Source organism: Panulirus ornatus, chromosome 36, assembly GCF_036320965.1.
Source record: "Panulirus ornatus isolate Po-2019 chromosome 36, ASM3632096v1, whole genome shotgun sequence".
Lineage (NCBI taxonomy): Eukaryota > Metazoa > Arthropoda > Malacostraca > Decapoda > Palinuridae > Panulirus > Panulirus ornatus.
In genome coordinates, this window is record NC_092259.1 from 13,184,042 (window position 1) to 13,200,148 (window position 16,107).

Here is a 16,107-nt window from a genome sequence, read left to right on the forward strand (position 1 = left end):
GGTGTGGGAGGGGGAAGGGGAGAGTTGGGCACAATGTTAGGCACCAACCCCCCTCCCCTACCCCCCCTTCATCACAGACCCTCAGTACTTTCTATACCACGTGATTTACACACACACACACACACACACACACACACACACACACACACACACTCAAGCAAATTACTTATTACATGGCGACATCCGGCACGTGTAGGTATACATAAGGTGTAACTACACATATACAAGAGAGAGTGTTGGGGAAGGTGTCATCAGGCCTCTGCTGATGGTGAGGGAGGGTGAGGCCGACACCTTCCCCTGGTCACTTTCTTCCCCCCAGCAACCACTCCTCCGCCGCTACAACTCTTTATCTTACCTGACGTACCCGCCTCCCAGCCCAGAGTCATGCTGACCACCTGGGCACGACGGACGCACGACCCTTGAGCACGTGGGTACGACGCCCCTTGGCCATCAGGGGGGGCTGGCCTTGGACCTGACTTTGTTCTGGTGCAGGTCAGGGGGTCGCGCCATCAGGGTCGTCCCGTCGTGCGCGGGCGTCGTCGTACCTTACCCTCTCTCCTCAACGCCTCCCGAGGAGACCCCTTCATCCCCGACGTCTCCCGGCCCCCACAACACGGCTCTTGCTTCCTGGCAGGAGGACGTGGGCGGGCGGGCGCCCCTGCGGTCGTGGAGGTGGTGGGTGTGTGCAAACACCGGCCGGGCGACGGCATGTGCGCAGCCACACGCCAGCCAGCCAGCGGCCGTGTGGACCGACATAAACGTCTCCTCCACTCCTCTAACTGGTCAACGTTTTCTCCCCGGCCGCCTGCACATATGTCAAGGGTTGGTGGGAGGTGGCGGCGTGTGGGGGTGTACAGAGCCGTGTGTGAGTGTACAGAGGATTGTGGAATTGTACAGAGGCGTGTGGGAGTGTACAGAGGAGTGTGGGATTGTACAGAGGCGTGTGGGAGAGCACAGAGTGTGTTGGAGAGCAGAGAGGGCTGTGGAAGAGAAAACAGGAGTATGGAGATATACAGAGGAGTGTGGGAGTGTACAGAGGAGTGTGGGAGTGTACAGAGGAGTGTGGGATGTACAGAGGAGTGTGGGAGTGTATAGAGGAGTGTGGGAGTGCACAGAGGAGTGTGGGGATGTACAGAGGAGTGTGGGAGTGTACAGAGGAGTGTGGGAGTGTACAGAGGAGTGTGGGAGGGTAGAGGGGAACGTCCGTGTGCATCATCTTGCAGAGGTCTCCGTTCTCAAGGAAAGCCCCCACAAACCCACGCCAACTTAAGCACGTGGGCATGTGCATCTAGCGTGGGAGTGCGTTCGCGCGTGTATGCGTGTGAACTTACCATGCACAGTTGCCTGAGCCATGCACAAGCCTGCATGACGAGCAGTGGCCAGGCACAGCGTACCCCCAACCCAACACACACACCTAAGTAATCACTACCAGGACTGGCACTATACCTGAGATATGTAGATAATTAGGGTAATTCATCAGGCAATTAAGGTCAATTACCCAGCCACAAAGACCGGGTCTCACGCCACTTTTTCTTAGCAAGGGCAACACACAGATGACCCCTCACCCCGTGCCGTTGCACCTCATTTGCATGCACTCTCCACTGATCAAGCTAGGTATTGCTATATTCAACCATGTACGCACCTACTCGAGAACACGTATGTTGACCATGTACAACGTCTCAAAGTGTTCATCAACTTTGGGTGCTGTATGTGTACAGCAATGAAGTGTACCAAGTGTACCAAGTTAGGGCATCATCAACGTACAACAACAGTGTCAGGGTACTCCCAAGTGTGCTACGTACGGCTGCTCTGATGCATAGTTGTACACAAGTATCATCCATATGTGCTGTATCTTGGGTCAGTACATCTGGACAGTGTACTAGAGGTAAAGGCGAAGTGGCATGATTGTACATCAGGTTAAAGACTTATGTGCATCTCATGAAGCTATTTCTGTACACAGATGTTGGTGTCATACGTGGGCAACAGCTGAGTGTCATTTACAGAATGTGTACATATCCCTACATGGTGGAAAAGTTCCTAACTTACTATACAACACCATATACATACGTATACTTATCATACACCACCATGCACACACGTAAACCTACTATACACCACCATGCACACACGTAAACCTACCATACACCACCTTACACACATGTAAACCTACCATACACCACATTACACACATGTAAACGTACCGTATACCACCATACACACATGTAAACTTCATCATATAACACAATACCTGCGTCTCCCTAGTTACACATAGAGTTTACAACCATTATCCTCAGGTCACGTCTACGTCTACCACACTGATCTCTTGTTTCTGATCATTTCCACAGCCTGGAGAGGACCCCCCTGGTCTGCTCTTGTTTGTCATTGTTGGTGTCATAAATCCTTGTAACTCCATCATACACGATGACTGACCACTGCATGTTGGTCAGGTCGGTGCAGAGAGCCGTGAAAACCCTCAGTGGGTTCGTGTAACCCCCAACCTACTCATACTAGAGGTTAGGGTTCACAGAAATGAACCTTTTTATTCGTCACCATCGTCACTGTGGACCCACGCGTGTCGTAAGGTTCACTGAACCTTTTCCTTGAACCTGTACTGACCATTGTCGATCATCTATGGTGACGTAAGTTCCTGGGACGTCTGGTGACTCCACGGGAGTAAATCTCTCACGTCACTTAAGCGCAATAAGTCATTTAATGAACGCCAGCCAAAAGGGGATCTTGTAATGCTATTTCAAAATCCACTTGAGATATGAGAATCGTATAATAATTATTACTTATGTTAAAGAACTCATAAACCACTGAGATTAGTAATATAATCCACTGAGTTAAATGTGAAGTAATACTTCTACTTTGACCTGGTGGTAGATCTAAGCAGACCAATCAAGTAAATAAGTATATAAAAAAAATTCGTTTCACATCATGTATGGCGACCTTCTCAGCCACACAAACACACTTTCACAAATGAAAAACCTGCTCAAAAAAAAAATATCTTGATGAATAATGAAAAAACTCAATAACTTTAATCCAAATTCACTTTCTGTATCTCTGTACGACTGTCTCATGGGAGAGATAGTATCATAAAGAGACTCACAATCACAGAAAGGAACCAAGTTATCTCTCAGCGAGTTAGCGAGACCCAGAGGAGGTACTTGGAGGGGCAATGGACGACTGAGGAGGGGTTGGTGTCTCACCTGCGGAAGTCATGAGGTCGATGAGATGGTTGAGTGAGGGCGAGAGGTCACGTTCCTCCTCACTACCCAGGCTGTAGTCCAGGGCCCGGTACAACACCACCCCCAGCTCCGACACCAGCTGTAAGGGAAAACAAAACAAATGAGTAACGCCATCACAACCTGCACCATAATTTATAAATTATCTTACAACAGGACAAACGTCAGGTCGAAGATATAACTATCGCTTGCTGTGGTGTTACCAATTACCTCTCGTGCACGACGGTACGATCCTTGGGTACGATGACCCTCAAGGGTCGTCCCGTCGTGCTCAAGGGTCGTACCGTCGTACTCAAGGGGTTACAGAACAATGGAGGGGAAATGCATCAGGCCACAGCAACAGTACCTGCTGGAGACCATTGTCATTGATGCCGCCATCAATGGAGACAATCATCATCAATCTCGAGCAGTGAGCCACAGTGAGGAGCGCGTGATGCCTGACGGTGAGGCGCATCAGCCATCATCACCCACACCATTATCATCAACCATCATCATACGTCACTGTCACACACAACCCCAGCACCGCCTCCCTCCCCAGCACCCACCACGCCATCACTGCCATGGCCACCAGTGCCGCCTCCCTCCCCAGCACCCACCACGCCATCACTGCCATGGCCACCAGTGCCGCCTCCCTCCCCAGCACCCACCACGCCATCACTGCCATGACCACCAGTGCCGCCTCCCTCCCCAGCACCCACCACGCCATCACTGCCATGACCACCAGTGCCGCCTCCCTCCCCAGCACCCACCACGCCATCACTGCCATGACCACCAGTGCCGCCTCCCTCCCCAGCACCCACCACGCCATCACTGCCATGACCACCAGTGCCGCCTCCCTCCCCAGCACCCACCACGCCATCACTGCCATGACCACCAGTGCCTGCAGCAGTGCTGGCACTCCTCCAACACAGCCCCCCCCCCCCAACCCTGCTACAACACAGCCACCTTTAACACAGGACATAACACAGCTATGCCTCCCCCCCCCCTCCACTGGGCGACGAAAGACAACCAGCCCGCCCACCTCACACAAGACGAACGCCTGACCTGTGGCTGTCCACATCTGGCACACACCCGACCTACAACCATCCTCAATTGATCCACGAAATAAAAATCACGTATATAAAGCTGTTTATGTATGCAAATTTCTCTGTACCTACACTTAAAGAATACACACATACTCTCTCTCTCTCTCTCTCTCTCTCTCTCTCTCTCTCTCTCTCTCTCTATATATATATATATATATATATATATATATATATATATATATATATATATATGTCTCCATGGTTGTTTAATTTGTTTATGGATGGGGTTGTTAGGGAGGTAAATGCAAGAGTCTTGGAAAGAGGGGCAAGTATGAGGTCTGTTGGGGATGAGAGAGCTTGGGAAGTGAGTCAGTTGTTGTTCGCTGATGATACAGCGCTGGTGGCGGATTCATGTGAGAAACTGCAGAAGCTGGTGACGGAGTTTGGTAAAGTGTGTGGAAGAAGAAAGTTAAGAGTAAATGTGAATAAGAGCAAGGTTATTAGGTACAGTAGGGTTGAGGGTCAAGTCAATTGGGAGGTGAGTTTGAATGGAGAAAAACTGGAGGAAGTGAAGTGTTTTAGATATCTGGGAGTGGATCTGTCAGCGGATGGAACCATGGGAGCGGAAGTGGATCATAGGGTGGGGGAGGGGGCGAAAATTTTGGGAGCCTTGAAGAATGTGTGGAAGTCGAGAACATTATCCCGGAAAGCAAAAATGGTTATGTTTGAAGGAATAGTAGTTCCAACAATGTTGTATGGTTGCGAGGCGTGGGCTATGGATAGAGTTGTGCGCAGGAGGATGGATGTGCTGGAAATGAGATGTTTGAGGACAATGTGTGGTGTGAGGTGGTTTGATCGAGTAAGTAACGTAAGGGTAAGAGAGATGTGTGGAAATAAAAAGAGCGTGGTTGAGAGAGCAGAAGAGGGTGTTTTGAAATGGTTTGGGCACATGGAGAGAATGAGTGAGGAAAGATTGACCAAGAGGATATATGTGTCGGAGGTGGAGGGAACGAGGAGAAGAGGGAGACCAAATTGGAGGTGGAGAGATGGAGTGAAAAGGATTTTGTGTGATCGGGGCCTGAACATGCAGGAGGGTGAAAGGAGGGCAAGGAATAGAGTGAATTGGAGCGATGTGGTATACAGGGGTTGACGTGCTGTCAGTGGATTGAATCAAGGCATGTGAAGCGTCCGGGGTAAACCATGGAAAGCTGTGTAGGTATGTATATTTGCGTGTGTGGACGTGTGTATGTACATGTGTATGGGGAGGGTTGGGCCATTTCTTTCGTCTGTTTCCTTGCGCTACCTCGCAGACGCGGGAGACAGCGACAAAGTATAAAAAAAAAAAAAAAAAAAAAAAAAAAATATATATATATATATATATATATATATATATGTATATATGTGTGTGTGTATGTATATATATATATATATATATATATATATATATATATATATATATATATATATATATATATATGTATATATATATATATATATGTATATGTATATATATATATATATATATAACGTAAGGGTAAGAGAGATGTGTGGAAATAAAAAGAGCGTGGTTGAGAGAGCAGAAGAGGGTGTTTTGAAGTGGTTTGGGCACATGGAGAGAATGAGTGAGGAAAGATTGACCAAGAGGATATATGTGTCGGAGGTGGAGGGAACGAGGAGAAGAGGGAGACCAAATTGGAGGTGGAAAGATGGAGTGAAAAAGATTTTGTGTGATCGGGGCCTGAACATGCAGGAGGGTGAAAGGAGGGCAAGGAATAGAGTGAATTGGAGCGATGTGATATACCGGGGTTAACGTGCTGTCAGTGGATTGAACCAAGGCATGTGAAGCGTCTGGGGTAAACCATGGAAAGCTGTGTAGGTATGTATATTTGCGTGTGTGGACGTATGTATATACATGTGTATGGGGGGGGGAGTTGGGCCATTTCTTTCGTCTGTTTCCTTGCGCTACCTCGCAAACGCGGGAGACAGCGACAAAGTATAATAAAAAAAAATAATATATATATATATATATATATATATATATATATATATATATATATATATATATATGTTGTCATCGTCATAGAACTTAGCAAGTCATCCAGCATTATAATTCAAACATGTATTCTCTCTGAATAACAAGGGATTAAGATGATCTGGCGATACGGTCCAATTACCTATGATTCAACGATGCCATTCGACCGTAAACTCCAGGGCTGGCCCGGGCAGCCATCATAACACCCGGAGATAACCCATCAAGATGGCAGTAAAGTGCCACACTTTCACATGGTGAAAGAAATGGACAGATGAACCTGACAGTCCCGGGTCCCTGTTCTGTCAGATCTCCCGTCCATCTGGCCTGCTGGTGGTGTAGGGGGGTTAGGGCCATCAACCCTACAATCTACCATCAACCCTACAATCTACCATCAACCCTACTATCTACCATCCACTCTACAACTCTACACAATACCAAAATCCTACCTCCCCAGCAATACATCTCTCCTGATCCAAGAGTCTGGCTGTAATCTATAATGATACATTAGGTACTGGCCTCACTACAGTCAAGACTACAACACCTCACCATCCACTACAACCTACAATACAAACGTGCGGGCAAAGTGAAAGCATCTTTTTTTTTTTCCTTTTTCCTTCCAGGACCGTCTCTGGCGAAGCCAGTCCATCACTACCATAAACTCCAACCATCTGGATACAACACAACCTAAAATCATTTATGATAAAAAAAATGACTCAAACACTGTTACCATATATATGTATATGTGTGTAACAACAACAACAATAACAACAACAAAAACAATAATAATAATAATAATAATAATAATAATAATAATAATAATAATAGTGATAACATGGGTTTTACTGAATTGAGTACAGCTAAAGAATTAAAATAGACAGAAGAAAAATAGTTATACAAGAGTGAGTATACATTACAATACATATATCACACGTATATTGTCATATGCATCACCAAATGTTTACAAGAACACACATGCGTCCCCACCCTCAAGGCCTCGACCCGAGGCACGTGTGTGGCTGCTGCTTCCTCGCTTTCTAAGCGGAGACCACCACTCGAGGAGTGACCGTTATGATCCGTACGTACGTACTGCTTCACTCAAACAGCTCAGCTGTGAAAGCCTCTTCTTCCTCACGTCTTGCTTTCTTTTCTTAACATTACTACCTTAGAGTCAGGTCTACACACACCTGCAGAGCTCTTAAAGAGTCAGGTCTGCATACACCTGCAGTGCCCTTAAAGAGTCAGGTCTACACACACCTGCAGAGCCCTTAAAGAGTCAGGTCTACACACACCTGCAGAGCTCTTAAAGAGTCAGGTCTGCACACATCTGCAGAGCCCTGATTTATTTCTACTTTCTTTTTCTTTAACTTTTTACTTTCACCCGAGATGGCCTTTGACTGGGGCATGGTGTGCCCGTGTCATGTTGGGGTACTATTATATATATATATATATATATATATATATATATATATATATATATATATATATATATATATATATATATATATATATAGCAGGACACATTATTTACCAACGTGTGAAAGTTTAGCGTAATACGTAAAACCTGTCATGATACAAAAGTTAAAAACAAAACGAATATGGTTCATCTGGGCCGTACGTTTACCGAAGATTCGTTGTACGGCCGGTTGACTCATGGCCTTGTTGCTCATACGAAGGAGAGAGAGAGATAAAAACACGCTTACAGCTGGCGTATGACGTCATCAGGCTGTGTGTGTGTGTGTGTGTGTGTGTGTGTGTGTGTGTGTACCGGCATCTGAGGAATGTTGTGGTGGGGAAGGTAGTACCTGGGATAGAGAAAGTGGCCGCCTCTCTCTCTCTCTCTCTCTCTCTCTCTCTCTCTCTCTCTCTCTCTCTCTCTCTCTCTCTCTCTCCAGCCAACACCGAGTGAGAGAGCTCTCTTACACCCACCTCACACCACGTGAGTGTTGGTGGGTGTCGCTCACACTGAACACAGTAGCACAAAATACAGAACCACGTGGCAAGCGGTGTAGGCCAGGTGTAGCGGGAGGACAGCGTGGCCACCACGTGTTACAACCATCACCACCGTCACTACAACAACAACATGGGGCAATACGTCACACGTAGCTCCCTCAAACGTCACACCTGGCTCTCCTACCGTCACAGTACACGTCACACTAGGCCCCCCTACATTCACAAGGCAATACGTCACACCAGCCTCCCCTACCGTCACAATACGTCACACCAGCCTCCCCTCCCGTCACAATACGTCACACCAGCGTCCCCTACCATTACAATACGTCACACCAGCCTCACCTACCATCACAATACGTCACACCAGGCTCCCCTACCGTCACAATACGTCACACCAGGCTCACCTACCGTCACAATACGTCACACCAGGCTCCCCCCCCTCACCGTACACATGAGTGTTCTGGTCTACCATACAGGTAGTCCTTCCTTGTAACTGTCTCACACATCAGGTATTTCCAGCCCAACTGGAAACCACAGACACTCAGGCAGGCATGAGGGCTCCCTGACTCACCCGTAATCAGCAAGTGGAGTCTTAATTCATCAGCATAATGCCGGGGACTCATGACTCACTTATCTGACCTCTCACACCCTATGCCGAAAGGTTATGATAAGCGACGTCACCAGTTCTTCACTACTACCTACACTACATCATCTTCACTACTACCTACACTACATCATCTTCACTACTACCTACACTTTACCATCTTCACTACACCCTACACTTTACCATCTTCACTATACCCTACACTACACCATCTTCACTACACCCTACACTTTACCATCTTCACTATACCCTACACTACACCATCTTCACTACACCCTACACTTTACCATCTTCACTACACCCTACACTACACCATCACTACTCCCAACACATCAGCACTACAACCCACAAACTATACATCCGCGCGGGAAAACCTCCAGCTTTGAGCTATACAAGTATTCCCGCCTTCAACCTCAGGTAAGCTATGGAACATTGCGTCAAACAAATCTATCGAAGTGTGAGCCAGACAAACATTTATGCATAGAAGCAAATATATGTTACCACATGTCAGCAAACGTTACCACATGCCACCAAACGTTACCACCACATGTCACCAAAGATTGTAACGTGTGTGTGTGAGAAAGTTCCGGTCATCAACAAATGAAATTGTTTTTTTTTTAATATCTATGAAATTCTCATGGCACGAGCAGCATCTGGCGAGGCACTAGGCGAGCAACAGGCGCAGCTGGCACCGTTCCCGCCACTCCACCAGCTGCCAAGTGATCAGCTGCCACACGGTAAAAATCTTTAACTGCGACCTACTTTCCAGGGAGGAGGGGGGGGGGGGGTCCTGGAAGTAGGTCAAAGGGCATCCCCCAGGGCCGCTTTTATCAATAGTACTGAACTTGACCTCGAGAGATCGATACTTTTGTGTCTAAGTTGTCATTCACATGTAAATCAAAGGTAATCCACTCAACATTTAATGTAATACTTTACATACACTTAATTCTAAAGACAGAAAGACAAATTACCTACATCTATGGTCCGCCTCAAGTACATAATAAACACCTAGTCCTCCCAACCCATGTCTACAATACATTCCAAGTCTTTCTCTGTCTGTAATGGCATTACTTAACAAGCCGAACACCAATTAACTAATTGGTGACTCAGCCCTTATCGGCCATCTATTACATGCTGTTCACCTCTTATCGGATAAGAGGGTTCGACAGGTCATGTGTTAAGTGGCTTGCTATCTTCCAGCAGGTGATGGGAGGCGGGTGGGGACCAAAATAAAAGACGTGTCCAAATGTATCGTCTCCTCTGCTATCGTAAGATAACCTGTGGTCGGCTATGGACGGTCCTGGCAAGACAGAACACTAATTTAATATTCTTTTTTGTCACTAGAGAAAGTGATCTGAGATTTGTGGATGTTGACTGTCGTGTTCACAGTCTAAGTGGAGTACATAAGTACATCTTAACACTTGCCCCTACACTCTCCAGTGGCTACATCACAACCCTACACCCACCACAGTGTACATCACAACCCTACACCCACCACAGTGTACATCACAACCCTACACCCACCACAGTGTACATCACAACCCTACACCCACCACAGTGTACATCACAACCCTACACCCACCACAGTGTACATCACAACCCTACACCCACCACAGTGTACATCACAACCCTACAACCCGTCAGTGTGGCCAGATGAGCGAGGGAGTTATGCTCTGGGTGGAAACAAACAAGCTGGAGGACGCCCTTGTCTTAGGACTTGCTTCAGTCCCCTCCTGCACGCCAACGCCCACACCACGCCCCGCCACACGCCCACACCACGCCCCGCTACACGCCCACACCACGCCCTACCACACGCCCACACTACGCCCCACCACGCCCCGCCACACCGTAATGTCCGGCCAGCTTTTAAAAACGTTAACACCGCCACGCGACGAGACACAAACACGGGGAATAACAAGGTTAAACCCCTGAAGTCCAGCGTCAATATCCAAAAGGAGGGAAGGGAAGCAGCAAACTCTTACACCCACATAACTGTCAAGTGTAATTACTTAGAGAAAAAAAAGAAACGTAATTTCGGCTTGAGGACAGCTCGAAAATTTAAGCCAATGTCGTAGAAGTAATTCACTTTTTCCTGAGTAGGCTGACCATGAGGGAGGCACAGTCTCTTCCTGGTGTAGCTGCTGCCATGACTGTCACCCCCCCCTCACAATATACCACACACACACACACACACACACACACACCGACTGTAACTGATGCACAGTCTGTCCACTACTTCTCGAGTGACCCAGTCTAACAGTCTGGCTGAGATACAAAGCATAATAGCCAGTCAGGTCTCCCTTCCTCTGTAATACTGAGAGCATACTGGCCCAGCCAGTCGGCTTAATTATTGGTTATGACAAGGTAGTCAACCCCAAGGCAGCGCTGACCCAGGAATGAAAAAAACAAAAAAACTAGAGAAGTGGTGGGAGAACTGTGCCACCACTTCCTACTGATGGTGGGAGAACTGTGCCACCACTTCCTACTGATGGTGGAAGAACTGTGCCTTCACTTCCTACTGGTGGTGGGAGAACTGTGCCACCACTTCATACTAATGATGGGAGAACTGTGCCACCACTTCATACTGATGGTGGGCGAAAGAACTGTGCCAACATTTTTTTTCTTACACAGAAAAGAAACTAGAAAAGTGTATTTCGATACATTACGTTCGAGGATCCTTCCTGCAGGAGGTAAGATCACAACCTCTCTGCGATAACTTGAAGGTGTGTGTGTGTGTGTGTGTGTGTGTGTGTGTGTGTGTGTGTGTGTGTGTGATAACAGGACGACCCACAACCTGACCAACTTAACCTGATCTCGGATACGTCAGGTTAGGCCTATCCTGCCATGTCCCAGGGAGGTCGTATTCTCCACCACCTGATAACCCTTTCAGCTCGACGGTACGACCCTTCAGCACGACGGTGTACGACCTTTCAGCACGACGGTGTACGACCTTTCAGCACGACGGTACGACCTTCCAGCACGACGGTACGACATTTCAGCACGACGGTAGGACCTTTCAGTACGACGGTATGACCTTTCAGCACGACGGTACGACCCTTCAGCACGACGGGACGACCCTCCAACCAACCGAACCCTTAAGGGCCATGACAAAGTCCAAGCCATCATGCCCAAGGGTCGTCCCGTCGTGCTCAAGGGTCGTACTTCCACCTCTAAAGGTCGTACCGTCGACCAACATTCCCTGGCCGAATCTGGACGATTACCAGGAACATTTCAAACTCTGACCAACTTCGTGCACTTCCCCACCACCTGCTCCTTGCTGGTTCCCCCAAGACACACCACCCCTAAAGAGACCTGGGCCTCCTAGACATACCTCTGGGGACTACTGAAATACCGTTCTGACTACAGGACGGAATGAATCTATAGACTGGTGTGGGACACTACGCGTCAGCGACATTCTCGTGACACGGAAACTCGCTTTTGTTTCTTTCTGTTTCAGCTGGGTCACATGCTCTGCCCCCCGCCACCTGTACTGCCGTCACTATACCGTCACCAACACACACCTCCCTCCTGTCTCTAACTCCCCTCCTGAAGTATAACCTATACATATCTATGTATCTATACATCTATCTCTATCAGATAACCAATTTCCACGCAAATCAAGGTTATTCTAAGCGACGCAATATGCAAACATTTCGAGTACCGGATGTAATCAATTACCAATAGCATGAGCAAGGTGACCAAGTTGCAGCTGTCGTAGTCTACCGTGATCCAAAACGTGTTTCTCCTCAAGTCTTTGTGATGCAACATGACGCGGGGCACAGCCTCATCCAACCCACACCTCGATGATAGCATCGTTGATACCGGGTTGCTGGCGATGCGACAAGCAGCAGAGGAGGAGAGTGTTGAGTGTGGTCCTGGGTGAGGCTGAGGGTGCACGGGAGGGACACCATCATGGCTGTGCGCCACAGTAACACATAGGATCATATCCAGTCGGAGCATCTCTGGTATTTCTAAGGCTGTGTTTACGGTCGTGGGTCACGGAGACTGACGGAGGCAACGGTGGGTCTCTGGAGGTGCCGAGGTATTTGGTCTCGAACGAGGGGTGAGGGGCGTGCGGCTGGGTGTGGTGATGGGAATGTCAGGGGTGTAGACGAGGCGTGGGTGGGGCCGGTGTCGGGGGGAGGCAGGAAAGGCCATCCTTCACGGGGCTTGCATGCCTGGGGCGGGGCAGGGAGGCCAGCATCATCTCGCTAGGCCTACCATAAAGTTAGCCAGTACCTCCCCCACACACACACACACACACACACACACACACACACACACACACACACACACACACACACACACACACACACACACCCGGCCATACTAACCTTCCCCAACATGACACGCACACTCGCGAGTAAAGCTCTCGCGAGACACACCTCAAGATCTCAGATCCCAGGACCTCCCCTGGCGGAGGTTATGGCCCCAGCACTCTGTCTGTGTCTGTCGAGACAGAGGGATTGGGTCAGCTTATACCAGGTGTGCCGTATACATCTATATACATCAACAACGTATTCATACGAGAGGGACGATGTTAAGGGAGCTTAGGAATAGAAAAACATGATACGAAACCCAGTTCCTTGTTGAGCATCTGGGGAAAAAAGAGGTTCAACCATTTAATGAGGAGGTGGGCAGACCGACGAGCAGCTGTGGAAAGCTACAGAGTAGACGAATTAGGGATCATTAAGCGGCCCACCTGGGTGGAGGTGGCGCGCTACCTGTCAACCACACAACCAGAACAACGTAACAACATACGACCACAACCACCAGGGAAAGGCTTAGTTATAATGGCGGTGGTGGGGAGAACCCCGTGTGTGGCTAGCTCACACGCAATACTGAATACGGAGAACCTACAAAATGCCTGGATACCCAGGTGCATGAGGTGCCAGGCGCTCGTCATGCAAGTCTTCTACATAATGGTGAAGTACTGTATATATACACAGACTACGTCCTACATAGGAACATACGACCCTTGAGCACGAGGATACGACCCTTGAGCACGACGATACGAGTCTTCAGCAAAACGGGCTGGCCTTTTACCTCATCCGTAAGGGTCATGTAAAAGGCCAATCCATCATCATATCCCATGGGTCGTACCTATGTACGGAGTGGGACTACCACATGGCTCAGTATCACACCGCCTGGAACTACATCAAGTCCTACCCAGCACCAGTGTACACTGCACTGCACCACCTCACACGGTCACCACACGGAGGATATTTTCCTTCTCTACTGACCGTCCGCTTCACGCTTGGGGTCTCCTAAGCCTCCAGTAACACAAGAATAATTGTCAAACTTTGACCACGTGAGAGTAAAGCGATGTATAACTCATTTTCTTGCTCACATATCCGTAACTTACGACTTTATTGACAATACAGCTACGACAATACGATAATCACACCACCCCACATACGTTACGATATGTCTTATACAACAATACACTCATTATCACAGACATATATCATCGTAGGGCTACCACAATACGGTCATTACTTTGTCACCAACATACGAGTCAGAACACAAGTGGTCTTTCTGGGTAGACACAGAGAAAGTGGTTATGTACACCGTGTGGGTGTAGTCATGTATACGCCAGAGACGTGTAGTTACGTGCGTCGCGGCCCTCCCGCCCCCAACACCCCTAAGAACACCTCCGTCTTGGACTTTTACTGCGTCGGCTTCACTTGACCAGAATCTTGGCCCGGAGACCCGCGCCCCTAAGTCGCTTGCCCTGAGAGTCATCTTCCCCATGAACTGTACCCCGTCACCTGCTCTGGGATCCCCATGACTCTTGCCCAGACGTGTACCGTGTGTTGCCTGCCTTCAGCCGCCTGTTTGGACCATAGTTTGGGTTCAATAGTAAACAAACCCTGCTTCGGGACATAACTCCAGGCTTCGGTAATCTTTCCAAATATTCTACACCCTGAATATCCATCCTAACCTAATATTCCACACCCTGAATATCTTATGCTAATATTCTATACCCTGAATATCCTGCCTTGATCTTCCCTGGCCCAGACCCTATCCCGACAGTGTCCACCACCCTGGTGCGCCTACCGCAGGGGTAGGCCAGGAGATCCTCCACCTGGCAGACCAAGGCCCTATGCCACAACACCACCACTGGCTAAAACCCTCCCACCTCAAACAAGAGGCATCTCCCAGGGCAACAGAAGCGGGAGCAAACCAGACAAACATACGGAGGTCTGGCAACCAGTGTGGTGAGGCAGTAACAACATCGCGGGTGAAGAAGGCGCTTAAGATTACTTCAGGAACAGAAGCAGTGAGTCCAGCGGCAGCAGTTGTGGCGAAGCATCACAGCGGTGGTGGTGGAGGGAGGCAGCAGATGGCCGGAGCTGCACCACACCACAAAAACACGCCCCCATGGAAACAAAGACCCCAGCTTAACTCCCGGTAACGCAGCCCATTACATCCTGTACACCGGCCAACTAACGTATCTATCAAATCTAGCTTGTGTACACCGCTTGTGTACACCGCTTGTCATCTTCAGAACGACGGTACGACCACTGAGCACGACGGTACGATCACTGAACACGACGGTACGATTGCTGAGAACGACAGTGCGACTACTGAGTACGATGGGACGACCACTGAGCACGACGGTACGACCACTGAGCACGACGACACGACCACTGAGCACGACGGTACGACCACTGAGAACTACGTTTTACGACCCTTGGGTATGACGACCTGGCCTTAGTCTAGCCCCCTTAATAGATGGGTCAGAAGCATGACCCCTAGAGTCGAGCCTGCTTCATCCAGGCTTTAAGCTTTCTAGTGGTCGATCTCAACTCTCTATCATCCAGCATTACCCCGTCAGTGCACGAGATGATATCATCCAGTATTACCCCCATCAGGGTAGTGGATGATATAAGGATGACATTAGACGAATGTTATCATACTCTCACTGGAAGCCGATGGGTACCATCTCCACCATCAGGGAAGGGGTACCATCCCCACCATCAGGGAAGGGGTACCATCCCCACCATCAGGGAGGGGGTACCATCCCCACCATCAGGGAGGGGGTACCATCCCCACCATCAGCGGTGGTGGTGAGGAGCAGCGATGCCGACTGCACCACAGAGAAACCACCCCACCATGGAACAAGACCAGCAACCGGTAACGCACCCATTACACCTTACACGGCAGCTAACGTATCTCAATCAGTGGTACACGCGCTTGTGTACACGCATCATCTTCAGAAGGAGGTACGACCACTCACGACGTACG

General features: G+C 48.8%; 1 protein-coding gene across 7 annotated transcripts in view; it reads right to left on the reverse strand.

Moving 5' to 3' along the window:
- The window catches only part of spir (spire type actin nucleation factor), a 225,843-nt gene that overhangs the window by 111,642 nt on the left and 98,094 nt on the right, over positions 1-16,107 (reverse strand). For all 7 annotated transcript variants that reach the window (XM_071683432.1, XM_071683435.1, XM_071683437.1 and 4 more), the window contains exon 3: positions 3,210-3,327. In XM_071683432.1, coding sequence (XP_071539533.1) covers positions 3,210-3,327 — 118 coding nt within the window. The remainder of the gene's footprint in view (positions 1-3,209; positions 3,328-16,107) is intronic.